The sequence below is a fragment of the Nothoprocta perdicaria genome, unplaced genomic scaffold (genome assembly GCF_003342845.1).
Source record: "Nothoprocta perdicaria isolate Ctin4 unplaced genomic scaffold, notPer1 scaffold_337, whole genome shotgun sequence".
Taxonomy (NCBI): domain Eukaryota; kingdom Metazoa; phylum Chordata; class Aves; order Tinamiformes; family Tinamidae; genus Nothoprocta; species Nothoprocta perdicaria.
Genome location: NW_020455574.1, coordinates 540,705 through 567,012, shown reverse-complemented (window position 1 = coordinate 567,012; position 26,308 = coordinate 540,705). Strand labels below are relative to the sequence as shown.

Sequence of the window (26,308 nt, the reverse complement as noted above, 5' to 3'; positions counted from 1 at the left end):
TCCCAAGGAAGGCAGATAAGTGGATAGAATCAAACACAGAGTGGCTGGAATCCTCCTCTTTGTCTCAGCCTACATGGCCGCAAGTGATGTGCTGTTTTGTAGCTGACAGCAAGTGGCAGTTAGCTCAACTTGTTGCTTGCAGCAGCACAGGAAATTCTTTCCAGGGTCCAGATGCTTCCTGTGCACAACACTGTCATGCTTGGCCCGTGATTTAAAAAGGGGAAAAGAAAATATTTTTTTATTTTTTTTTTAGCCCAGTCCTTTGGTCCTTTGGCACCATGGAGGGAAAATAGCTTTGCTCGTTGGCCAGTGTCACTCTGCCCAGGGCTGTTTTGAAAAATGAAAAGGAATGGTGTAATGTGAAATAAATATTTGTTTGTTGAAAGCCTTCGTTAGTTTTCTTCTCCGTGCCACATATATGCTGTCCTCTTTGAAATAATCTGATCAGGTTCTACTTTACTAAAAATTAAATTTATGACAATGGAGAACTGTATCTCCGTTGCATTTCAAAGGAGTCATAGAGGAGATCTTTGCACTGTGATGATTCTGCACTCTGAGAGGGATCTGACCTGGCCAGCCAACATCCTGGGATGTTGCATTTTCCTCTTTACACATCTCCATGTGGGAAAAGTTGCATAAACCGTACATCCTGGTTTATGCTTGTAAAAACTGGAGGCTGCTGGACCTGTACAAGAAACTGTGATGCATTTGTTGCATTTGGACAGGTGCTCTCCTCATCTTGCAGTCATCAAGACAATGAGGCATCAGAAAAATTCGAGGCTCTCAAAATAAAAGAAGTTCCCTATGCTCTGAGTATCATCTGCTGAACAAAGTACTGGGAATGTCTCTGCCTAAATAGTGGCTGGATGCCATATCGAGTCCTATAATCCTGGAGGACGTCAGAGAGGGAAAGAACAAAGAATGAAATTCCTAGAGGAAAATACTTCACTTAAAGCTGGAGTCATTTCCGCAGGAAATGTTCAACTCRTTCCAGTAAACTTACTCTGTAACTGTATGCAAGTTGCGATTTTTTTTTTCTTCAAATTTAAGTTTACTTCTCTTTAGTGAAATTATAGTTTTGTCTTTCCTAGAATATTGGCTAAGGAAGACTCTATTTTGGTCTTTAGAAATGCCTGCTGTTACCAGTCACCTTTGAGTCACAAGCGAATCTCTAATGTAGGTGGAAGGTGTTAGGAGTTCTTCTGGATGTTTTCTTCAATACTGAACAAACTCATTTGTGATGCAAGATAGGGAAAACTGCAGAAAGAAACTTGCAATGTACAGGTTTATAAATGTGAAGGAAGATGATCTCTGATCTGATCCTTAGCACTATCTAGGGTCATCTACTTTGCTATCTTTTGAATGAAATTTCTGATAATGCTAGAAGGGGAGAAATAGTTGATGCTTTAAAATATTTTTAAATTTCTGTGAGTACATTGTTGATTCCATGAATAGCAGTGATCTATGTTCTGAAAATGGCTCCACATACTGAATGATCTCATTTTCCATGTGGGAGTATAAATTAAACTTCAGAACACAAAAGACTGCATGAACAGGTAGCATTAATTATACAAAATTACCTCCAGAAGGCAGAATATTATACAGAGCATTATCTTTGACATTGTGGAACAGCTTTTAATTTGATATTAAGTGTAATCCATGAATGCTCAAAAATAACGGCAAACTCTGCGGTTCCTTTTCTGGCAAGGAAATATCCTTAAAGTAAGTTATTGAAGCATGCTAATAGATTTTTGGGGGATAAGGATTCAAATATAAGTTCTGCTGAATAATAATGAAGGGCTTAATTTAAATCTGTAAGCTTTAGCCACAACAGGACTCAATAAAAATCTGTAAGCTTTAGCCACAACAGGACTCAATAAAGTGAAAGAAGAAAAATTATATAGAAAAATGTAGATATAATCGAAAACTTCCTGTAGATGACAGACATGGATTTGTTTGAGGCCACAGTTGCAAAATGCTCAATAGAGATTAGCACACTAGTGAAGTAAGGTTCATATTCTGCAATTACTCCTGACTTGTGAGCTGTGCAGGCCCTTACATGATTCCTTTTTATCTCAGTCTATACTGGGGAAAAACTGGCTTTTAAAAGGCAAAAACCAACCCAAGAGCTACACTTACAGGATGATGAAAGTGAGATAGAAAGTTGAGGTCATGATTATTTTCACTTGTGCTTGGAGGCCCCAACCGAGGCCAGGGCTTGGTTATGTCGGGTAGTCTTCAGAAACCTTCCTTTAGACTATCGCTGGCCTAACACGGTGGGCAGGGGAGGAAGGAGGGAATGTAAATGTTGCCTTGGGGCAGAGCCAGAACCCAAACCCTGATATCATGAGTCTGTGTGGCTGTAATGAATGTGAGAGGCAGAGAAAGTTCTTCTTCAGGATGGTTTGTTTGTTAATCAGAAAAGTTAGGGGGAATTACTGCAGCTAAGGCCAAAAGGTCTCAGTAGACGATGTGTGCATAGAAGTACTTGCCTCCAGTATCTCCCTATATACCCACGTAACTCTCCTCCTCTATCCCCCATTTATTGGCTGTGACACTCTTGTCACACTTTCTTTCTTTTTTTTTTTTTGTGAGACTGAACAATTTTAATAAAATGGGAGTGTTTTTATAACTATTTTTAAAAAGTTCTTAGTGCTCTGATATCTGGATGTGAAACCACTTGGTGGTAAAATTTTTATTTCATCTGACCCTCAAGAATATGAAGGATCCACAAACATGTTTTTAATAATTATAATTTTGCTCATAGGTAATGAATTGCAATCAATCAGAGCAATATTTAACATGAAAAACAGAGCAGCAGTATCAAGTCACTTTCAAGTGCTGGCCTTAAATGCAGGTATCTTAAGTTGAACATAGGTTCTGAACCCATCGTTCTTATGAAGATGGGCAGTAAAGAGCAGAATCAAAGCACCCACTGCTCCTTTTTAGGAGGACACATCAACTTTCTCTGCAAAGGGCACACACTCGAGGGCTTGTTGTGTGTGTTTTTGAGACAATACTCTGAGGAGATGCTATATCAGCATTCATACCTTGCTCCTGCAACAGCGTCTTAAACACTTGTRTGACTGGCTGATGTTCTCAGATACTGGAATATATCTTCCCTATTGCTTATTTGTATCTTTTATCCGCTCAGAGGTGTTGGGCACCTTTAAGTGACCTCTGCGCCAGATAAACTTCCAGAGACCTGAGTCCTRGTTTCTGTCATCTTCCTGTTGAGCATTAATGAGAACTGGGCATGTGTTTAGAATTTTAGTTTTTTGAAAATTGACCCTCTGATTAAAAAAAAGTAATGATAAGGTAGCTATTATTCTTCCTCTTTGGTTATTTCATTAGCACATCTGTCATTCTTTTTAAGTTGATGTCTTAACAAACCTTTCAGCTCCTTTAAGCTGCCTTGAACTGAATAAATAGATCAGTCAGTTTGCTGTGAATGGTTTGCACCTGCAGATCTAGACTCTCTCCCATTACAATTACACTGGCACAAGAGAAAATGAGGGAARTATGAGGCAGGTAGCAAATCCTTGGGCAGTGATATTAAGGGCAGTATCCTCATTGACTTTAATGAACAGTGGATTAGGAAGCAGGAAAAGTGTTTCCCTGTAACTGAGGGGTATGCCCTGAGCCAATGATGTATGTACTGGTTCTGGAAGCAGGTAAATGAGGTCTTACCCTGCTTTTTGTCCAGCATAGCTTTTAAAGGTAGGCGGAATTGTATCCACGATTAAATAAAGCTACTGCTACCTGGACTGAAGCAGTGCCCTTTTGAAAGAAGGGTGACACTGAATACCATTGCTGGGAAGCTGGAATGTGTTTTATCAGGCTTTCCTAAGAAACAATTCTGATGATACAAAGTGCTCAGTCTCCCTTAAAACTTCTGGCTGGTGTACTCAAGGTTAACCAAATTAATTTGAGATTAAAAGTTAACACTATTGCAGGGACTGAAATTACTGGAAGGGAAGGAAGGAATTACTGGGAAATGTTTGGAGAAAAAAAATGGAGGTGCTGTTGCAATACGGAAGGAAATTTATGGGATAAATGTAGTGAAGCGTGCAGGAGTTACTGTGGGAGCTTAAGTGCACAGCACCCCAGCAGTGGGGCTTTTCCATACTCTGGTCTGCTGGCTACTAGAAGCTGAAGCAGGTCTGGAGATCTTTCTCATATGTGCTGAAATATCCTGGCTCCTAGCAAAGACCCCCTACCAAATTAGTGGAGGAGGCAAAACCAAGGAACCCTCAATGGTCTCTGCTTTATCTGACATGGTTTCCCTTGGTATGATGGCAAAAAATACCACTTATTTTTTTTCCCTCTGTACGTATTCTACTTGGCTGTTTTGTGAGGCAGATTAATTGCCATCACTAATGCCATAAATATTTATGGAAAAAATTTACATCCYATCTTCAACTTTCAGTGTTTTTTTTTATTATAATTCTTATTGGTTCAGTGCTCACTGCTAAATTATCCATTTATTTTTTCTCATGTACACTCATCACCTCATACTCGTGGGCTACTGTAATATTCATATGTTCAGATATTGGTGAGAAGAATTATTCTGCTATTTTTGGAAGTTTTTTTTTTATATGTGTACTGTGTTGTAATACAACGTCTCTGCATTGCTTTGAGAAGGCTTTATGGTATTGTCAAATGTTTTTTTAATTAATCTTTTATAATTTAATATTTTTATTAATATTCCCCATGTGGTRACAGTATATATTTCCAAATGAATTATTTATTATGTGGATATTTAGATTTCTGCAGCTGTTTAATTCATGTAGTGTAAGAGACATCATCGTAATTTGTAGGGTAAACTCAGAAGCGGTGAAGTTGGCTTTTGGGGTGGTTGCAGGCAATTTTCACTTACAATTCTTTATCCAAATGCAAAATCCAGAGAGATTTGGAACAGGAGCTCTCATTTGGCATGTCTTGGCCTGAAAATTATTGGCAAACTGATACTAGTTCTGGGAAGGATCAAACAGAAAAAGCTCAAAGGATTGATTTGTAGAAACAATTAAAGGGTTCAATAGTTTATCTAGGGAGTAATTAAGGGCATGTGATTGCAGAGTATATCTGGCAAGTATAAACAAGAAAAGAAGGAATGGCTTAGAATATGAAGAGAAAAGGTGAAATATAATTTGAAAAAGTGCTAACGGGGAAAACTGAGGTTGTCACATACCTACCAGCAGCTGGAGACCTTAATGCTGAGAACAGATCATTAAATASGCAGGAGAATATATGCAGCTGGGACTCACTCTTCCTGAACTTATAGGATTCTTTAATTTCTTTAGGTCTTTAATTTTAAAATAGTGGAAACAGTAAAAAATGTGAAGTCCTCTATCTTGAAACCTATGAGAAAATACTCAACTATAAACACAGAAAAACCTAAACAAAGAAACCATCACTCTTTAGTTTTCTTATTTCTCTCTCTGGGCAACTAGTTCTGTCTAATGCAAGGGAGATTGTGATTGGGATGGAAAGACTTTTAGAACTTACTTTATGGAAGAAACCACCAAAAAGACACTAACTCTGTATGATTTTTTTTCAAGTCTCTGCTATTCTGTCTTTGAAAAGGTTCAAGTAAGGTATTAACCAGATTTTATTTATTTATTTATTTATTTTTACRGTTCTGTTACTCTTCCCTTATGCGTATGAGGGAGCCAGATGATACTGAAATCAGTGGCATTGCTGAATGGTGTGATGATCACTGTTACTTCAGGAGTCAAAAACTTTCTTTCTTCTGCTTGCAAAAGGGACACTGGTTGGTTAGTCTGTCATCTTCAAATCCACCTTTAGGGTAGGAAAATTACTGMCCCAACTGGTAAAAGTCCCAAATCTGTATTTTGGATGGCAGTCTTTTACAGACATGTGCCCACACCCCTGTGGCAGAACTGAAGGCTCTGGTGAGCTCTGTGTCTGCCAGGCTCCAGGGAGTCCAATCCTAATACCAGATAGGGTTACAAGATGGCAGTGAGAAAGTTTAATCTAGGGAGAGGTGTATTTATATTGCTGGTTGCAAAGTTGAAAATGCAGAAAAGATAATTCTTTATTTTTAATCTTGGATTTTATTCGCCAATAGAGATCTTAGCTGCATCGGTAAGACAGCTATAGGTTTTGGAGACTGGCAATTTACTGTCTTCCTGTTAGGGCTGGATTGCTGTAGGGAGCTTTAGCTTATACCTACCTGTGCCCCTGGGTAAGGAGTCCTCCTGGGCTGCTCCGAGTGGTGGAGCTGGGCTGCCTTGCTCCAGGTTCCCTATCTGCAGGAGGCTTCTACTGCTGGCTTTTCACAAGAGGGATCTTCAGTCAGAATAGACACCAAAGAGATTGTGAGAATTCATGTTTCCTTCTGTCTCGTGCTTCTTTGAATTAGATTTTAAAATAAAGTATAGCAATCAGGATACTTCCTTCTGCTTTTTTTCCTGGGATGTAGAACGTGTCTCCTCCCATCTGTCTGCCTGCGTTCCCAATGAGCTTCCTTATAATTACTCTTCTATTGTTTTCCTTAATGAATTAGATTACTTCTGAGTTCATACTTTTTTCCATTTTGTTACTTCAGGAATGTGGCAAAGTATTGCTTTTTTTTTTTTTTTTTAAATCTTTACACCTTTGTTAGATTTGTAACATCTGTTTGGCCAAAGAGTTGATAAAATACCTAGTAAGTTAGATGGCAAGCATAACATCTTTTTCCAAATTACTTCTTTCTTCCATTTTGTCCTCTTCCATGACTTTTATAAGCTTTGTGGATCTTATCATCATAAAGGTAAAAGGAAAAAATATTTACTAAGTCATAAAGTATTCCACAAGACAGTCCATAGTATAATACCTTTTGAAGGTTTTGTCATCTCGCTGGCCATTAAATATAAAATTTGTAGTTGTGTATCTCTTAGATATGTAGTTTTCTCAGCAGAAAAGACCTGACAGAAAAGACCTGGGTAGCAACCTGTATCCCCAAAGTGACATGTGACCATCAAGGAACATTGGTAGTAACAAGGTGAAGCTTCTTGGTCAGAGATCAGCTGGAGTAATCCTGGGGCTGTTGTAGGCCACAGTTCACAAACTTAGCTAGAGATCATAGTTTTTTTTAAAAAAAAAAAAAAAAGGTATGACTTCAGCATGGGAAATTCCCTCTCAATATGAATATGACAAAAAAGCAAAAAGCTCTTTTAGCATGAGAGTGACAGGACATGATCAGGTTGCCCAGAGAGTTTGTGGAGTCTCCTTTTCTGGAGATATTCCTGTGTGAACGTGGACACAGTCCTGGGCAATGTGCACAAGGTGACCCTACTTGTGCAGAGCGGTTGGTGATCTCCAGAGATCCCTTCCAACCTCAACCAGTCTGTGAACAGGGAAACATTAGGGACAATGAAAGCCCAGTGTGAGTTGTTTTTACATAACGTTGTCACACATACTTCATTGCTTTTAGGCTAAACAAAGAGGTCTTCTCAATCAACTGTAAAATCTGTATGATTTTTTTTTCTATCTTTGTTATTGTTTTTAGTCGACAAAACAATGTCCACACTTTGGGGTAGGATTTTCCAAAAGCATCCTGACTGTGGCAAAAAAAAAGATAGATCTCCACTAGCAGAAGGAACTAGGGTTCCACAGTGCCCAAAGGTGAGTTCACACTTAAGGGAACCTGTCAGCTAGGGAGCAGTTAAGGAGATTAATTTATCCACACTTGTCTTCAGATAGTTTCCTCAAACTCTTCATTTTAATATAATATTTGCTTTCTYGCTTGCCTTCTAAGCGAATTAGCTTGAAGTTAACTGGCCTGGTAGTTGGCACGCTGCGGGCATTCCTTCAACTTGCAGGCATGGCTTAATGGGGAATCTGACGGTACCAGCCACTCCAAAGCAAAACAGGAAGRCACATAAAATTCTACAGAATGAATTGCAATTAAGTTGCAAGGGGGAAACATTTTCCAGTAGTAAATTATTAGCCAGCRTAAGCTCCATCTGTAGCAGCAGAATGGCCAAACACAGGAATTTCCCTGAAATAGTAATAGTAATAGTAATTGAGGTGGGTGAGGGCTTTTTTTTTTTAATTTATGGCAATATTCCTATTGCATAAGAAGGATCTACACAATAAAGAAAGGAATCTTACATTTTATTGTGTATAAAAATCCCTAAAAAGCAGAGAGTAGTGTCTCTTTCACTCTTCACTTGAAAGTGAGATTGTTAGGGTCAGTTTGTTCTAGCATTATTTTCAGGAAAGTTTGTGAATGGTGTACTTATGTATAATCCATCACTGCTCAGTTTAGTCTATCCTTTATCAAAGTTATTCCAAAGTCACAGAAAACAGGACTAGCAATGATCACAATGGGAGGAGGTTTTTCAGACAATAAACTTACTCTTCACGAACAGCATTATAAGAGAAAACAGAACTAAAGTTACCGTATTTGAATAAATGTGATGTGATTTTTCTTTTCTTTTTTTTCTTTTTTTTTTTTTAATTACCTTTTTTGGGGGGGTGGAAGGTGTAATAATATACACATTAATCCATGTTTAACCTTTCATATCTGGCTTGAAGTGATGAAGTTGTTATCTAAGAGTTCCTATATATTTTTTTTTCAGGCAGAATAATTTTCTTCTCTTTTATGCTTCTCCTTTTTTAACTTTTTAAGCTTTTTCTAATTGAAACAGAATTTCAGATATATCTGCAGCTTATATAAATATTCATTGCTACTAATAATGAAACAAACCCTAAACCTTCTTACTAATTTGGAGGATACTATATTTTAGTGAGAAATATCTTTGTTCTTCCTCTATTCTAAACGTGGCCATTGGATATGGAAGAATGTTTCAGTGTGGGTTTTTTCATTCTTGGTTCTTTCATATGGTTGAGGATAATGATGTAATASGGAGAAAGGAGGCACAGCTACCAGTTCTTTACTCACTGTTAATTTAAAGTTACTGCTTCTGACATCACCTAATGCTGGGAGATGCTCTAAGTTGGCTTTTCATTGAGCATTAATGAATCGCATAAGCAGCTTTAATACATTTATTATAATGTCATACTGGATGTTGCAGAAGCATCAGAATGGGGTTCCTGAGTGAAATCTGGCTGCTGAAACATGACTTCTCCAAGCTCACTCTGGACTTGGATCTTGCTATCATTGACCTTGCTGCTTCATAGGTTTAAACAGCTAATACCGCTCTTGAGTAGCTTATGGAGACAGTTGAGAGTCCGAGTGTGACTCCTCTCTCCACCAGAGCATAGGTACCCCAAGCTGAACTTACACTGTACTTTTCATGTGGTGATATGGGGTTTGTGCAGGAGAAGCATGTTGGAGCTGGAGTTGATCAGCAGAGTGGCCTGGCACCCATGGATGGGTGCAAGGGGCCAGGGGTTGAGCACACAGCTGGAATGGGTGATACCTGCCATCCCACAACCTCCTGTCCAGTGCACAGTGCCACGTGAGTCAACGGGCTCGTGTCTTTAGCACATCTCGTGAAATACTCAAAAATTTAGCAGCCAGCTCTCAGCTCTGGCTTAGGAGCAGTAGCAAGGTGAGGCAAAGTATTTACCTTTTGAGCAGAAATAGCATCTGGGCATGGAAAATGAAGGCTGCGTGATCAACCTCAGTAGAGCACCTCAACAATGAGCTGAATCACCCTGGTGAATGTACCCTGGTAATAAAGTTCTGCTCAGATTCCTCTGTCCCAGCCCTGAGATATGCAGCTATGCTCATGGTTGGAGGAGTCCTCTCTGTTGGAGTTGGGTGGATGGAGGCATGTGAAAACTGGGCCAGTATTTTTGTGACTAGTGGCTCTGTTTCTAAAAGACASTCTGTAAAATATTTGGCATATATAGTTTGAGATGGAAAGTAATGAAACTCTCAAACACATGCTAAAAGTCATTAATAGCATAATTTTATAATTGCGTGTTCTGTTTGTGGAGATTACTGCACCTCCATACTGATAAACTGGCTGGCACTTTCCCTTTGATTTCCAGTGTTTCACTGACTCATTTAGAAACAGTACACACAACACTAATAAAACTGGTTATTTGATAGATGTTTGCCAGGCCTATCKTGTTTTTAAAGTTGTTTGCAGTTAGATCTAATGGAAAGACGGACTTAAGCAGTAGTTTTGGCCAAAGCTTTTTCCTCAGAGAAAAAGCTCTCTGCCCTCCTTTCCCGCTTTGTTTTTCAACCACAGTTATGTTGGAGAGATGGGAATAGCACAAGGGCTCTGGTGCATCTCAGGAGGCAGAGAGTATTCTAGGCCTCACTGCTATTATTTTTTCCTTATTTGAAAGGAAACTTTGTTACAGACTATGTTAGTTATCTTCAGCAGTGAGGATAACTGAGATAGCACTTCTAAGTTTGTTTTTCAAGCATCTCCTGGAATAATTGTCTAATTTCTGGGAAGAAGAATTTGTTTGCATATATATAAAGTTTCTGCTGCTTTTTTTTTTAAATGTGAATATTTAAAACTTACTTCCAGAGACAGCCCATGAGAATGAATATATATGATATAATATATATGTTGATTTAGTATGCTTTCTCTCTCAGAATTCTTGACATAATTGAATTCTTTTGCAGATATACTATGTGAACACAACATACTTGAGGCATTATTTTCCTGAAGAATACGTTTATTGCTTTGCGGCTCCGGYGTGATATTTTAAGAACAAGATTTTGAGATATAATTCGTTGTGTAGCTACTTTTTGGAGGAAAAAAAAATCATTGAAATTAATTGCTTCTGACATTCTGAAAGCTCTGCAGCAGCAGCTTAATGCATGAGTAGCCCAGATGAGATTCCTGGAGTGGTCTGTAAATTGAGATAGTATTCAAGATTAGGAGAGGAGTAATGTTAGCTGAATATATTTAATGTGTTCAGCAGTGTAAATATATTTTTACTATATCCATTTTCTAAAGCCATTTTTTTCTGTTTTTGGTTATCTAAAATTTAAATTTTATGCAGTAAAAGGATATTTATACTACTAGATGCATAAGTAATTAGGTCCAAAGTCATAATTCAACTGGAACAGGAGTTGGGGAAAGCAGAAAGGTGTTGTTGCTGCCTTATGTGTGTTTTGATGTTATTGTTACTTTTTATTTAAACTTACCTCATTTTTCTATGGATAGCTTTAGCCATGTCTTTATTCCCCTTTTCCTAGGCTATTATATAGATATAGAATTAATTCTGTCAGTATGATAGTTATATACTACACAATTTGTATTTTTAGCAGTAAACTGTATTACAATTTTATCTTCTGTTCAGCCAGGTGCTCTCATTCCTACTTGGAGTATCCTGCTTTTCATGATTTTAACTTTACTTCCTTGAATGCTGATTTGAATGCAAATTTAAGAACCAACTCAAGGGAGATGCATCATCCTGGTTGATGATATTTTCTTGAGAATATCACAGGGCACAATGAAATACTTATAAAAATATTGTTTTGAACAAAAACTCCTGAAGAAAATAGTATTGGATGGGGAAACTTCATAACTTCATTTTTGACAGGCTTTATATTGTAGTGAAACTCCATTTGCTTGTAGCTAAAATCACATATACCCTCTACTTTCAAAATAAGTAAATAAGAATACAGTATTGCAGCAAATCCTTGCTTTTGAGACTGCAAAAAAAATTGAAATTTTCTTGCAACTGAAAGTGAATTTTTTTTATTGCATCTCAAGAATTTGTGCCATTCAAATTTTTTTTTGAATTTGTCTGGCATTTTTTCCAGATCAAACTCATGATACTTACTGGAGAACTTTGAGCTCACACAGCTAACTACAGTCTATTGCTCAGAAATGTTGCTTTTGTCACTTTACTTTTGCTAGCACAAAGCAGTTTCAAAAACAGTCTGCTAATGTAAAATATACAGCCAGCAATTCTCCTGTCTGTGCTGTGGTCTTGAACTGAGCTGTCTGAAGTGTCCTGGCCCTGTGAAAGCTGTGGCAGCTCTTGGGGTTGGAGGCACTGAGAGGCAGGGAGCTGTGCCCAGCACCAGCAGCGATGTCACTTCTGCGGATGCAGATGTTGCCAGTTGAAGAGAATTTTGGCTTTGAATACCCATAAACAAGGAAATTACTTAGTACTAAGGGATGTGATTATAGCTGTACTATTAGTTCATAGAGATCTCTTTAGTAGTTTGTTCACTATTACAGCACTAAAAATACGCTGATCTGCACGTCTGGCACGTCTTATGAGCTGGCATGGTGTTTTTTTAACATCTGGCCTAACTTCTCAAAGTCTTAGGAGGCTGGCCACTGGAAAATTGTTTGGTAAAGCTGGGCTGATTTATGTAGAAGTCTCCTGCAGTGCATTTCTGCCTTGAGTTACTGAGGCTACTGCGCTTTTGCTGGACAGACTATGTTCAGAATGGGTGCAGAGCTCACTAAAGTATCTTCTGAGTGAATTCAGAAATCTCCTTTTATTGCAACATGTCCAAAACCATTTTTTCCTCAAATTTCTTTTCCCCCCCGTAACTCTAATTCTCATTTTATAACATCATCTGGACATTGCAAGTTTCCAAGCCTGTGATCTCATAAAAGTTAAATTTATGATAGGACATCTTGAACTAATTAGATAAAGGTTGCCATTCCAGACAAATCTGGGTTTCTCATTTATTTATATATATATGTGTGTGTGTGTGTGTGTGTGTGTGTGTGTGTGTGTGTGTGTGTGTGTGTGTATATATACATGTATATATATGTGTGCATATATAGACATATATATACACACACACACATATATACACTTATATAAAATCTCTTCTACGAGAAGTGAAATAGTTTTGTCTGATAAATAGTCAAGCTTTATGCTAACTAATAACATAGCAGTTTTAATAAACAGCAACTTTAATAACTAAAATGCAATGCTATGTGATCTGAGGATTAAATATTGTTATGAAATACAGAGTCTTAGACCATGAATTGGGTCTTTTGAATGCTAATTTTATATCCTGATGCCTGTTTGTAGTGCAAGTAATCAGTCTGCTCTTTGGCCGTAAAGTTTATTACAAAATTGAGTACGGTTTCTTCTGATTTCAGATGCTCTTTTTCACCAAACTTCCGAAAATTCTTTTTGATTGCATATACTTAKTCCTGTCATTAATCTTCTCTTTCTATTGCACTTGACTACTTACTTGACTTGACTATGCTATTGAACTATTAAATGTCCTTAAGAGCCCTTCTGTGTGGAATCCTCTCATCATCCATGTAGATGACCTATTCATCTACAGGATTTTGCATGTCTGGGTTTTACCATATATAACTTTCAACTCCTCTTTATGTATTCATACTTCATGAGATCCTGCTGTAGCAAAACTTACCTTGATACAGACTGGCATTAACTTTTTACAGTGGTGTGCTTGTTCCTGTGAGGAAGTGTGTACAGGAGCAGCAGCAGTATATAATGTTGCTGTACATCCTTTTTTTTTTTTTTTTTTTTTTTACAGGTGTGAGAATATTTGATTTATAAACAATTTAAAAATTGACTATCTGCTTTTAAGCTATTTCAGTTTTCAAGCTGCAGTCATTTTCTTGGGATGAAGAACAAATTTTACATGGGTTGATAGATGTCTCATTAAATCTGAATCCTTATTTCAGTGTCTCCAAGGGCTGATTCACACTGATGTCAGGACTGGCCATTATGCACCATTTTAAAATATGTTGATGCAATGCTTGTCAGATTTGCTCAATAACAGGTTTTGTAGAGTTAATATATGTATTTTTCTAGGGAAGTTTCTTTTCCTTGAACTATGAGGAAGATTTCCTCTGTATTTTCCAGGATATCTCTACCCCTCATCTAAGACAGTGCTAGGCAGCTCCAATTACCTCCAATTATTCATCTCAATAATTTGCTTTCTGAAGCAGTAACAATGACGACTTATAATGCAGAGTAAAGAGTATTGCAGGAACACCTCATTTGCGTCACTAATTGGCATAGGAGCCTACTCGTTYTGGCTAACTGTAACTATTTGAAAGGAATGAACACAAAATTCCTTTTCCTTTTCTAAAGAATACCATATCACAAGAGTATTTTTTTTCCTTTGGCTTTCTGTGGACTGGTCTGGGTAAATTAACCAAAGAACGAAAACAAAACAAACAAAAAAACAGTGAGCCTGAAGTGGAATCACAGTGTTCTGTTATATGAAAGGAGAAGGATTTTTTTTCACTGCACACAGAAATAAAGCAAAAACCATGAAGGCAATAGGTATTTCCTAATCTTATCAAYCTGAAGTTTTGAAAATGGTTTGCTGCCAATTGAACATCAAAGAGAACACACTGGGGAAAATTCTTTAGGTTGCACTTACCCAAACTCCTTTCTTRTCTTTTATGTAAGATTTATATGCTGTGCAAACTGATGACACAGTTATGTAATGTGAGGACTCTTAGTCTTCCGGAGTTTAAAATCTTGAACTGTATTTATGACAAGTGAGCAAGGTTTGAAACTTAAAATTTGCTTCAGTTGATTTAAAATTATAGGTTATGGTGAAAACTGCCAGTTAGCTCTGTCATCTTGGAGATGTGGGATTCTGTCAGACCTGTCTTCTAAATGGGAGTTGATTCATGTTTTATTTTCTAAAGTCATTAAAAAGCATCTTTAKCACTGAATTACGTGGCAATAGCAGAAATAATTCTGCATGATCTCCTCTGGTAGATATATATGTTATGTGAATTTTGGCAATTCTCTAAGTAAACGAGATTGCATTAAAGACTGAGTAACCACACACCTATATTGTGTTTTCACTATTCCTTTTTCCAGGCTAACTCACATTCTTAAAATACTCTGCAGAGCCTGTGTTTTTGCCTTGCATCTACTCTCTTATAAACTTTTTTCACTACAGGTGATGTCATTGCAACTGAGAGCTGATAAATGGAGATCAGAAAAATGAATTCCCAGTAGGAACAAGCTTAAACTCTCACCAAATTTGGACTAAACTCTTCAGACCTGTTTCCTCATTGAACACAGTAATTTTTTGAACAGGGAGCTGCCTGTACGTGAGCAATTCATAAGAAATGTCTTCATCTTTGTATAAATAGAGTTCTTATACGAAAGACCTCAGCTTGTTCTTTGCCTTTGTAAGTCCCTTTGCACAGACTCTTTTTTGTCCTTGACTATTTTCCCCACTGATTTTCTTAGAAGTGCTTCTGTTTTGACTTCTTGTAGCTGACGATTAGATAAATTCTTTTTTCCATTTAAGGACGCTGTCTTTGCTGTCTGTATATGCTTGTATATAAATATCTTGATATCAAATGAAATTATTTAGAAGAAGAATGTACATCTGCATCTTAAGAAAAAAAGTTTTCTAAAACTTGATTTATCTTGAACTCCTGCTTCACAAACTTAACAGCGTAGAAATAGTTTGCCCCATATAAAATTAGGATCTCATTTTCTCTCAGGTTCAAATTATATGGTTGTGGTTAGCAGAAAACCACAGAAGCAATTTTAAAAAGCAAGTTTAATATACTATGGAAGTGCAACTCAGTTCCTTTACTAAGAGTTTAATGTAGTTAACCTTGCATCTACAGAATATGATAGTGAATTTTGATAGTGATGATGATTATTTCTTTTATAAACATCTCATACCTCTGTGATTGGAGTGAATTTTAAAGGCATAGTAAGGAACTTTTTCTTTCTTTGTATGTTCATGTATGCTCTCTTTTTTGTCATTTAATTTCTCTTTCTTTTTGTAAGAACCTGAAATCCGTGAATAATGGGCAGGATATCAGATTCATCTATGTTTAACTTCTAGAAATTATAATATTTTCAGCAATACACGAACAATATGAATGTGGTAGATTGCCTTATTCTACTTGTTTTGAGTTATTAATGTGTTACCACATTAGATTTGCATCATTTGGCTTTATTTTTGCTTTTCAATATTTCTTTTGAAGTCACAAGTGTCAATGTAAAGTTAAACGAAATATTTGCCCTTGAGATATTTTCCATTTGAATATTTACATATAGTTTGTTATTTTAAAAGACTCTGGTTTCTTTCACCATGGATTTCTCACAAAAAATATTTTGGGTGATATTTGTTTTTCTGAATGAAAACTAGCTTGAACTATTGCTCTAAGCTAGTACTTCATTGGACAAATACTTCTGAGAAGTGTTACTTGCTTGTAGAGCTGGTTAATACAACCCTCTTAACAGATGCTTATTCCAAATAAATCTTAAACATTCATATCCTGTAAAATGTTCATACTTATCACTCAAGTAAATAGAAATAGAAATAATCTTGTTTCCTTGTCTGGGCTTTGAATTCAGAACTTATGATAACAAACAGGAACCCACAACATTCCCTAACCCAACTGCAATGAGTGAAACATAAGCGTTGACGCAAATGGGACAAATTTGTCTTTAGTCATATCATAAAAGTTACCCAAGTTAGTCTGGGATAAAGCTGCACAGGCCATTTTGTCTGTCTCTGTCAAGTGCTGTGTCCAGTAGGAATGGCTACACTCTTCCCAGTAATGATCCATCCAATTGCCCCCCTTTCTTCATGAAACCTTTTATCCTTTGGCTTCTGGAACAAAACGGATATCAAGTTAGGTGTTTTTGTGCTGATTAATGTTCTCGGTTTGTTTCTGCCTTTCTCCCTATCTCCATCTATTGGTCATCTCTTGTGTTATCTGTGCCCTCGTTGCAAGCTGGCTGCAGCGTGCATCAGCACTGCACTCTGCTAGGGCCCTGTCTCTTCAACCCCACCCTGGGGCTTCATGATGTTTTTCTTCTCTCTCTCGGATGGGATTTATTACTGTTTTTTACAGCATTTTGTTTTTAAAATGTACAGTTTAGTAACTGATCTTAGAAAACCACATTGGGTCTGTTATAATACGTCATGAATTAGGGTTATAATACGTCATGAACAACGAATGTATATGATCTGCACATTTAATTTAAAATGGTCCTTCCTTTCCATGTCAATAAACTGCCCTTCTGAAATTACTTTGAGAAAGACAAGTATGAAAGTTTTGATGAGTGAGGGAAATAAATGGAAAAATCCATCCAAATCTGCACTACTATAAAATGTGCAAAACTGACAAAAAATTTTTAGACCAACCAAATTTTTAAACAGATTACCTTTATTTGTACAGGCGTTGCATACCATTCCTTAGGCCATTTATTTATTGGTGAGGGTTTTGTGAAGGTAAGAGAATTGAGTTACATATTGTGCTAAGGACATTTCCATATTACTGTTATTTACTGTATTGCATAAGCTCCCAGTAGGAATTAATCTTTAAATTGYATATATTCTCAAGAAACATGATTTATTTTTATATGAAACTTTTGAAAAGTAGTTATTTCATAAAGGACCCTGTTTCTTCCATTTTTCGTTAGTGATATTTTTAAAAAAACTTCAAGGGATAGATGAGCTCATGTAATGTTTGATGTCAGCAAGTGCACTTGCTTGTGCAGATGGCAGGTGCTCATTTGCCCCAAATGGGGCGCAGTTGTGGGGTGGAGATTGCGTCTGTGTTGGATATTTTCTTACCTGCTCTTCAGATGAATTAAAAAGAATGGGATAGGGGGTGGGCATCATTATCTGATCAAAAATCCTCCATCAACTACTAGCATCAAGTGGTAACCTTTGATTTATCACTGTATTTCCTCTGGAATGTGAACTACTTGCTGTGGCTAGAAATTACCTCATCTATCACAGAATTTTCTGTGTTTCACTATATGGTTGTCTATGAGCCCTAGACACTGCCGTGTCATTGGGAAGGAGCTGAGGAATAACRTCCTCTTAATTGAATGTGTGGGATGGCACATGGGGAGGAAGAATCGTYGGTGCTTGTGCCTTACCACCCAGCACGTCATCCGTGTGATAATGAAAAATGTTCCCATGATTATGGCATCCGGCTGCTAGAATATGAAATAGGCACATTTGATATCCCAATTCTGCCAAATATTGATACCAAGCTACAGTGGTAATTTACCATAGGGATAGCCTAAGCACGGGGCTGCAATTGCTTAGTGCTGGCATCAGTGTTCAGGACAAGGACCATTAGCTCCTGCTCAGCATAGCAGGGATGGGAGCATCTGTGTGGAGAGCTCTCATGGAGGAAGAGAACCACGTCTTAACCTTGTGCCATTTTTTTCCTGTGACTGTACTGCAAGAAAGAGAAAGAGTAATTTTGTCTACAGATGTTGTTTTCAGTAGCCCTTTATTTTTTTTTCTGCTGTTTCCAGTAAAAGTAATGATACTAAAATGCWACTTAGCATGTTTAGAGATATCTAGAGGTGACCTGATATACATAYGGATAGTTACAGCAGATGTAATTTTGTTTTATTGTTTACTCTTGTTTTTCAGAAAAATGTGACATCCTTTCCTTTTGAAAGGAAAACTGATAATAATCAAACGTTTAAAAATAAGCATTAAAATTCTAGTTTGCAAGCCCTTTAGCATTTTTAAACTTTTTTTTTGGATTGCTTATAACTATCGAGCACTGGAATCACAGATTTTTTTTTTTTTTTCCCCTCAGAATATGGTGGCATGGGTTTGGACTTCTCCTATAACATTGCAGTGGCAGAAGAACTGGGAAATATCCGGTGTGGGGGTATTCCATTGGCCATTGGAGTACAAATTGGCATGAGCACACCYGCTCTAACAAGGTAATTCTCTCAATGCTTGGTTTTGCCTAAAACCCCAACTGTCAGTCATGTCCTTAGGAGTAGGAGGAAACCTTGCACAGACTTAATTACTAGTTACTCTTCAGAAGCACTTGAAAAAGGAAACTGCTCTCTAACCTGTCCTTCAGGAAGCTTTCTACTTAGGGGAAAGAATACTCATTCTTTAATGTTGGGATGTACGATTTTTTTTAAAAAAATTAAAATTTTTTTTAAAAAAAATAAATAAACAAAAATAAAATTATATGTTTCCAAGCACAGCACACTGGTGCTGCAGCTGACAAAAAAATCTTGATGTCAGAATCCCCCTATTCATAAATCTGTATTGTTTGTAACTTGGTTTTCTTTCTTAKCAGATGTTTCAGTGCAAGAATGTATTTTGTTATAATAATTAGAATGTCTAATTTTATTTTACAATTTACTATTTTTTCCCAATTTTTTCTTCTCTGTGATTTTTCAGAAATAATAATCAGTATTGTTGTAAGTACTCCTAAAACTAGCTCATATATCATACTACCTACATGTGTCCTTAAAGTTTCCATGCATTTACCCACCTTGCTTTTGCACGTTGTATTACATCAGTGTTCAACATTTTTATCCCCTGCTATCATTTAGACTCCAGCACTGTTTGAATCCAATTTCTTTTCCCCTCTTTCCTCTTCTTCCTTCCTCTTTTCCCTCTTTTCTAATGATGGATTGTCTTGTGGGACTTACACTCTTATTTTCCTCCTCTTTATGTAGTTTCATTCTGCATCAAAACAGCACCTTGCAAATCTAGAAGGAGGCTATAAACAGACCGGCCAGCAGTTCAGCCTTGGAATAAGGATATGCCTAAAAATTCTGCAAGGTGGTTGTGGGGATTAAATTCAAACAATGATGCCCTCAAAAACTTACCAACACAAAATACCTATAGAATAGTGAATAATGGAAAGAGACATTTTAGGTTTAAAATATTTGTAAAATAACACAACTTTAGAGCCTGGAATTAATTATTTATTCCCATGGTATCTATCCATACTTCTTATGTGCACGTTTAGAGATCTTAGCCACGGGAAATATTTCTAACAGTTTTCTTTCTTGTGTAATACATCAAMGTCCTGCTGGCAGTATGCAGTTCATTACTTGTGTTGCAACAGTAACTTATTTATGGTTAAAAGAGAATAAAGTGTTTTTTGTTTTTTTAAACCTTAGAGAATACTTTCTCCCCCTTATGATAGTGTTTTATTCCCAGAGTATTTTAAAAAATCAATAGGTATGAGAACCTAGGCTTTCATTCCTTTGCAAGGGCCATATGTTACTGTTGTAGTAAAGAAGTGAGATTCATCAAGAATATCAATGTATGTGGCACAGGATGTCAACTCTTCAGCCTAGTGAGAGAAAGTATTACATTTATTGCTTCACTTCTGGAGAGCTGGAGAGAGCTTTGCATGAAAGCAACTATTGCAAATTCCAAGAAAGATTTCTGGACAGAAAACCCCAAAACATACAGCTTTTGACTTGAACATTATAACTAAATGAGCAGTTGAAGCTGCTGGGTTGCATACATTTCTGCTAGATAAATCTTGAAGTAGATGTTCTCAGACAGTGAAAATGTTGTTAACATGGTGAAATCTGTAACTGGATTTGAGTCTGCAGTAGAGAGCTTTTTTCCACCACCATTGAGTCAATTCCATTGACTAGTTATTCAGTACGATGTCTTATTTTGTGCAGACAAATAATGGGGGGAAATATTTTTGTTTCACTGGAAGGGATCTGGAAAGAATGGAGCRAGTTGGACTTCTCCAAGTGAAGCAGTAGGACTTACAAATTTTCAAACAAAATGCAAAATGTTCTGTCAACAGTGATCTGGTCTTTGCAGCTGATTTTGAACAAAACTTTCTGTCAGAATTTACAAATACATTCTAGATATAATGTTTTACTTCCTTTAATATGCAGAAAGCAGTTGTTAGGTGAGGCGGTGAAGGAATGCATTGACCTGGGATTCTAAACACACTTAGAGTGATACCCATTGTGATATCAGATCACTGTAGAAATTTTGTCATAGTAAGCTTTGTTTGAATTTTCCATTATTTCTAGCAGATACTAAGCAKAGCCATGACCAGTAGGAGGAAAGATTACTTTTCTGTTTGACCGGTTTACTCTGTACTGATCTAAGCCATTTGCTATTAGTTACATGCTGAGAGTAGTGTTAGAAGTGCCTGCAGCTGTTCATATTCAAAACTTCAATTTGCACTTGGCAGTGTGCTGTACAATGTCAGCTGCATTCAGAATCTTCCTTACTAATTGAATTAATTCACTGCAGTTCAGCTTTGTTTTTTCTCCCAGAAGAAAAAGAAATAAACGTGAATAGGATCTATGATTCTAACRGGATGATTATCAGCACAATTAAGGCAGAACAGTGATGTGCTCTAGACATATTTTCATTCAATGTAGCAATTTAACCTGTCAGAAACCAGATTTTTATGTCTATTTAGAATGAGTAAAGGTAATTTTCAATTTCTAATTTTCAGAGCACATGAACATCTSTGCACATCTGTGTGGCTCAAGGAAAAGTTCTTAAATTTGTATTTTCACTGTGATTCTTTTTTCCACTTACCCAATTTAGCATCATTTATCATTGTCATTTTTGTGTTAGTATTCATGACATTCCACCAATGTTACTAATTAAGTGTGGAGCAAAAAAACAGTAAACTAATTCCTTGCAACATATATTAAAATGTCACGGTTGGGACTTCTGTTTAAACTCCAGTTTATTGACGTRTGTGTGTGTCTATATACACACACATACATGAAAAGGTATTCTAGAGGGATGCTAAAGGTGCATTTTGTTTTTTTTCTGGGATGTGTTTAAGATGAGTACAATTTTTCAGGAACAATATATTTCTGACATAATAGCTGTCCTTTCTGAATGATAACTTTGGAAGGGTCCCATGCTCCCATTTCCAATGAACATGTCCTTTCCAAAAAAGCATAGAGATACATGATCTTCTGAGATAGCCTTGCCAGACTTTTTTTTTTTTTTTTTTTTTTTTTTTTTTTTTTTTTTTTTTTTTTTTTTTTTTTTTTTTTTTTTTTTTTTTTTTTTTTTTTCCCTAATGGGAAAGTAACATTTTCCCAGCCTCATTTTTGGGAACTGCTGAACTGTTTTCTGGAAATTAATACAAACAAACAGAAGTATCAAACCAAAAACATTATCTTGAGGCAAGTTCTTGTCATGAAAATCCTCTGTTGAAATAACTAAAGGTTGGCAAAGCGAAAAGCATCGGAAGACATTGTCAAAACAGCCTTCTAGGCAGTGCTGCCAGCTCCTCTCATTATCGGTGTTTTCATGTTTTTCTTGTGTAATTAAATGGCTGGCTATACTTGATCATGTCCAAAACAAAAAAAATATTCTGCATGAAAGATGAGCAGGAGACCTTCCAGTTCCTTTTTTTTTCTTTTTTTTTTTTTTTTGGGGGGGGGTGTGTCTAATTGGGGGTCAGATTACCTAATGATAGGGCAGGAATATGAATTGAACTCACCATGATGTGAATGTGAGTTCATGGCCTTCATCTTGAGCCAGCAAGACTGAAAAAATTACTTGGGTCATCAGATCTGTTCCACGAGCAGGATTGATCTCCCTACATGGAAATCATGTGGATTAGAAAAAAAAATAGCCTTGGAATATGACATTATGACCTACTAYATTCTGCATCAGTCAAGGTGCCTAAGCATCAAAAAAAGAATACTCTTCAGGCTTTGAGGAGAGTGACCATTGTCTATTTTAACTTCTTGGCACATGCCTTGCATCACCACTAACCCTTGCAAAGGCTGAGTTTCCTGGCACAAAAGTTAGCAAATATGTGGAGCAGAGGTCCTCCATCCTGGCTAACTGCAGACTGGAGAAGCAGTGAGGGGAAATCCTASAGACTACGTTTATATAGAGCTGATACTTATCAATGATCAATGCAACAGCCGTAAAAAAATCAGATTTGGGGCATCTAGTAGTCTCACTAAAATGAGTGTGGCTCCCCTTCTGCTGAAGAGTCTGGATCACAGATTTTAAGGAACTCTTCTGTCTTGACTCTGGGAGAAGTTTTACCTAATCATAGGAAAGTTATATTCTCTCTGTGTGGGTAGAACAAAATCCATAGATAAATTTTACCTTCTTTTAATAAAATATCTTTTTTTGCTCTATTATTGCAGATTTGGTTCAGATGAGTTGAAAAAACAATTCCTTGCACCAACTATAGCTGGAGATTTTGTGGCTTCTTTGGGCATCAGTGAAGTGGAAGCTGGATCAGATGTTGCAAGTAAGCTCACCTAGCAAACTGCCAATTTTGGACACCCTGGTATTCTGATGGAGAGAATTTGATTTTATGGAAACTTTCCCTACCACTAGCATGTGTGAAGAGTATACAGGAAGGAAAAGTATGGGATAATACAGTGATTTCCAGGAGCACATCTCTGATGCATTTAAAAGCAATCAAATTGAACGTATTTGTCAGTGCATGAACAGACATAACCCTGTATGGGCTAAGCACAATATATTAATATGCAGCATAAACAGGTACTATGCTAAATGTGGCCCACATTCAACACAGATGTAAATATTAGTGTTAATTGTCTTTCCAATATAAAGAGTGGTATGACATTCAGTGACTTGTCAACAAGCAAGAAGTTTTCAAGAGTGTTAATGGGTGTAAACATAATAATGAGTCTAAGTCTCTACATGATCCAGTGCCATTTTCTTTGTTTCTTTAATGTATTTATATTTTTCTTGAAAATATCATGAATGGAAATATTCAATAGGTTTCATCCAAAGGCTTATTTCTAGAGTTAATAAATTGGAAGGATAGAACTCCATTAGTATATTCCCTGAAAGCCAGCACTTCCTCTTTTGATACATCATGATGTGATTTTTTTTTCTCTTTGTTTCCATGTTTCTTGTCCATTTTTCTACTTTTGTCCTAATTATCAYCTTTACATTTTAAATGATAATTGCCTAATCATATTTTAGTTTGGTTAGGTCTGTTTCGTATTCTAGTTTTCTCTAGAATCTGTTTCGTAATAAACAGATCAAATTAATTTGAACTGATATTGGTAAATTAATTTCTTTTCTTTCCAAATGTATGCTAAAGCTGTGCACATCAGGGAAAAGCAACGGCCTCTGCTTTTACTAATTTTAATTTCTGTACAATCCTTCCTGTTCAAGTCTAGCTTTTTCAGCTGCATTACAAATCTGTTTTGGAATTTCATGGGCAAAATTTGTTTTATTTTGAGCCATCCTATAGAGCTAGTTCTATTTTTCCTCATTCTCTTTTTGTTTCTGTTGTTTCTATGGCTGAAACATTTTAGCTGTCCTTCTTGATCTTTTTGGTATTCGTCGTTGCTCATCTTCAAGATATTGCTCAACTGTGAGAGCTCAGTTTCCCTTGTGGCACTTCATAGTTCTTACCTTTTTTTTTTTTTATTTTTCTTTATTTTATTTGAGTACATTTGGAGCCATTTCATTCGTTTTTTTCCTCTTCTCTGATGAAATAAATTCCAGAGATGTATTTTACATTTTTGACTTATGTGGTATTGATATGTAATCATCCGGTAAGTTGACCTTAAAATTTGAAACTGGACTTCCCTTGTGTCTGATTTATTTAGATATATTATTGCAAGCAGAAGTCATATGACTACCTGATCAAGTAGGTCACAGTTTGGACTATTTGGACCAACACTGGCTGCTTAGTTGCCCCTAGATGTTTGATATGCTTTTCAAAACCTTATGGTCTTCAGTGACCAGCACAATAGGATCTCTAAGCTATTGAGATATATGTAGCAGTGGTGTGGACATGCTAAAAATGTGTTATGGTATATTTGCTGATGTGGCCTTTTCCCAGAGTCATGCTCTTTCAGGGAGAATAGTTACAGTCAATTATTCCAAAGTTGCTTCACAGCGGTACCCCTGAGATTTTAAATCCACTTATCTTCCGTAAATAATTAAGTAGATTTTAAAAGCCTGCTGTATTTTAAGCATAGAACTTACTTATTCACTTCATCGTGCTTCCTTTAATTTAACTTAAAGAGCATCAATTCGTAATGAGTTGTTTTAAAATATTGGTTCCTCAAGTATTTGAAGCAAATTGTCGACTGTTGCATCGGGGAGTATTTGGACACTCCCGTTAGTAATGGCATTTGCTCTTTAATTGGCATGTGGAAAGTTAGTCCCCTGTGACGCTGTAATTGCGAGCACTGTTTATCTTTCTGATAACACTGAAGCTCTCGGCGTTCTCCCTCAGGCTGTCCATGAGGCTTGAACAGCAGCTTTGCATTAGTTGTTCCATAACAAAGGGATCTGTAACGTAAATCATTTGGTATATGCCCCAATTTCTTTTTACATTTTCATGCTACTTTGATTCAGCGTCGTGTTTCTTACTTCAGCTCTTATGTGTGTCCTCCATATATCATTTAGTCTCCGTCTATATTATTGCTTGAGGTCTGTGTCCATGTAAAACCAATATCAGTACTTTGGATTATTTTATATTGTTAGCTTGCATTATCACACAGATTCCATACCAATTCCTTTAGATAGATTTGGCATAATCTTTTCACTGATAGTGTTGATAGATGGCTTTTGTTTATATCACCTTTAGTATTATCTCCTTTTCTTGCTGTTCATCCTTGTAAGCTCCTATATCTGCAGCTGTATCCATATCTCCCTTATTTTACACAATTGCACAATTTTCCCAGGAATTCCAGGTTCTTGGTTTTGCTTTGTTTAGAGTTCAGAGTCTTTGGGAAGAAATTTTATGTGCAGATTGAGGTAGGTGTATGTGAAGGTAAAACCAACTGACTCAAGTCAGTTTAAATGTGCCAGCCCACCCCACTTTGTGTATGAGTCCTGTCCTCTCAAGTCTCCTGACGCCCTCCATAGATTTTATTGTCTCAGTCCGGTAAAATGCACTCTAATGGACTTTACAGTTCTGTCAGATTTGCAGGTGCTTTTGGGAATGTGCTTGATTTTTGTCTTACCATCACCTCCTTAGAGCCAAGCATGTATTAGAGAGTCACTTTAGCTGGGGTTTTAGTTSAAGAAATTCAATCTGCGATGCTTCTATGACAACCGTTTGGTCAGGGAAAGCAGCCAGCCTTTGGAAATCCTGCTGATGTGTAAATAATAACTAGTGATTCATTCCCGCTGTCTGTTGCATCTACGGCTATTTGAAGGATGATGTAAATACTGACAAATGAAGATGCCATTTTTATGGCATGGTACAAGTAGGAGGTGTTCAGAACTCTTTCATGTATAGACATTCTTGAACTTGGTCCCTGTCAAAGTTTACTGACTTTGAATTATTACGCTGTTCTGACCTAGAAGGTGCAGGAAGTGCGTGTATGTGTGTCCTTAGGCATACACACGTATTGAGGCTTATGTTTGTTTAAACAGGGACTCTGAAATGAATGGCCTCCTCGGTGACTAATGTACACAGTAGCAGAAACACATAACAGATCACTTTCAGACTCAGATACTTCTGGCCTGAGTTTTGGAGGGTCAAATTTACTTATGTAAGGATTTTCTACTTTCATCAAGGAAGCTGTATTATTTCCTTGGTGTGTTCAAAGTAGATTGTAAGAAAGATCTGCTTCTCACAGACTGGAAGACTTAGGGAACTTGGGGGGCTTGGAGAGGGGTGAATAGTAGCTGTCTCTCAGAGTAGAAGCTGATATAGAA

General features: G+C 36.9%; 1 protein-coding gene across 1 annotated transcript in view; it reads left to right on the top strand.

Moving 5' to 3' along the window:
- Positions 1–26,308, top strand: part of LOC112951094 (probable acyl-CoA dehydrogenase 6) — a 70,303-nt gene that overhangs the window by 25,856 nt on the left and 18,139 nt on the right. The window contains exons 4-5 of the mRNA XM_026043712.1: positions 18,462–18,591; positions 22,792–22,898. Of these exons, the coding sequence (XP_025899497.1) occupies positions 18,462–18,591; positions 22,792–22,898 (237 nt within the window). The remainder of the gene's footprint in view (positions 1–18,461; positions 18,592–22,791; positions 22,899–26,308) is intronic.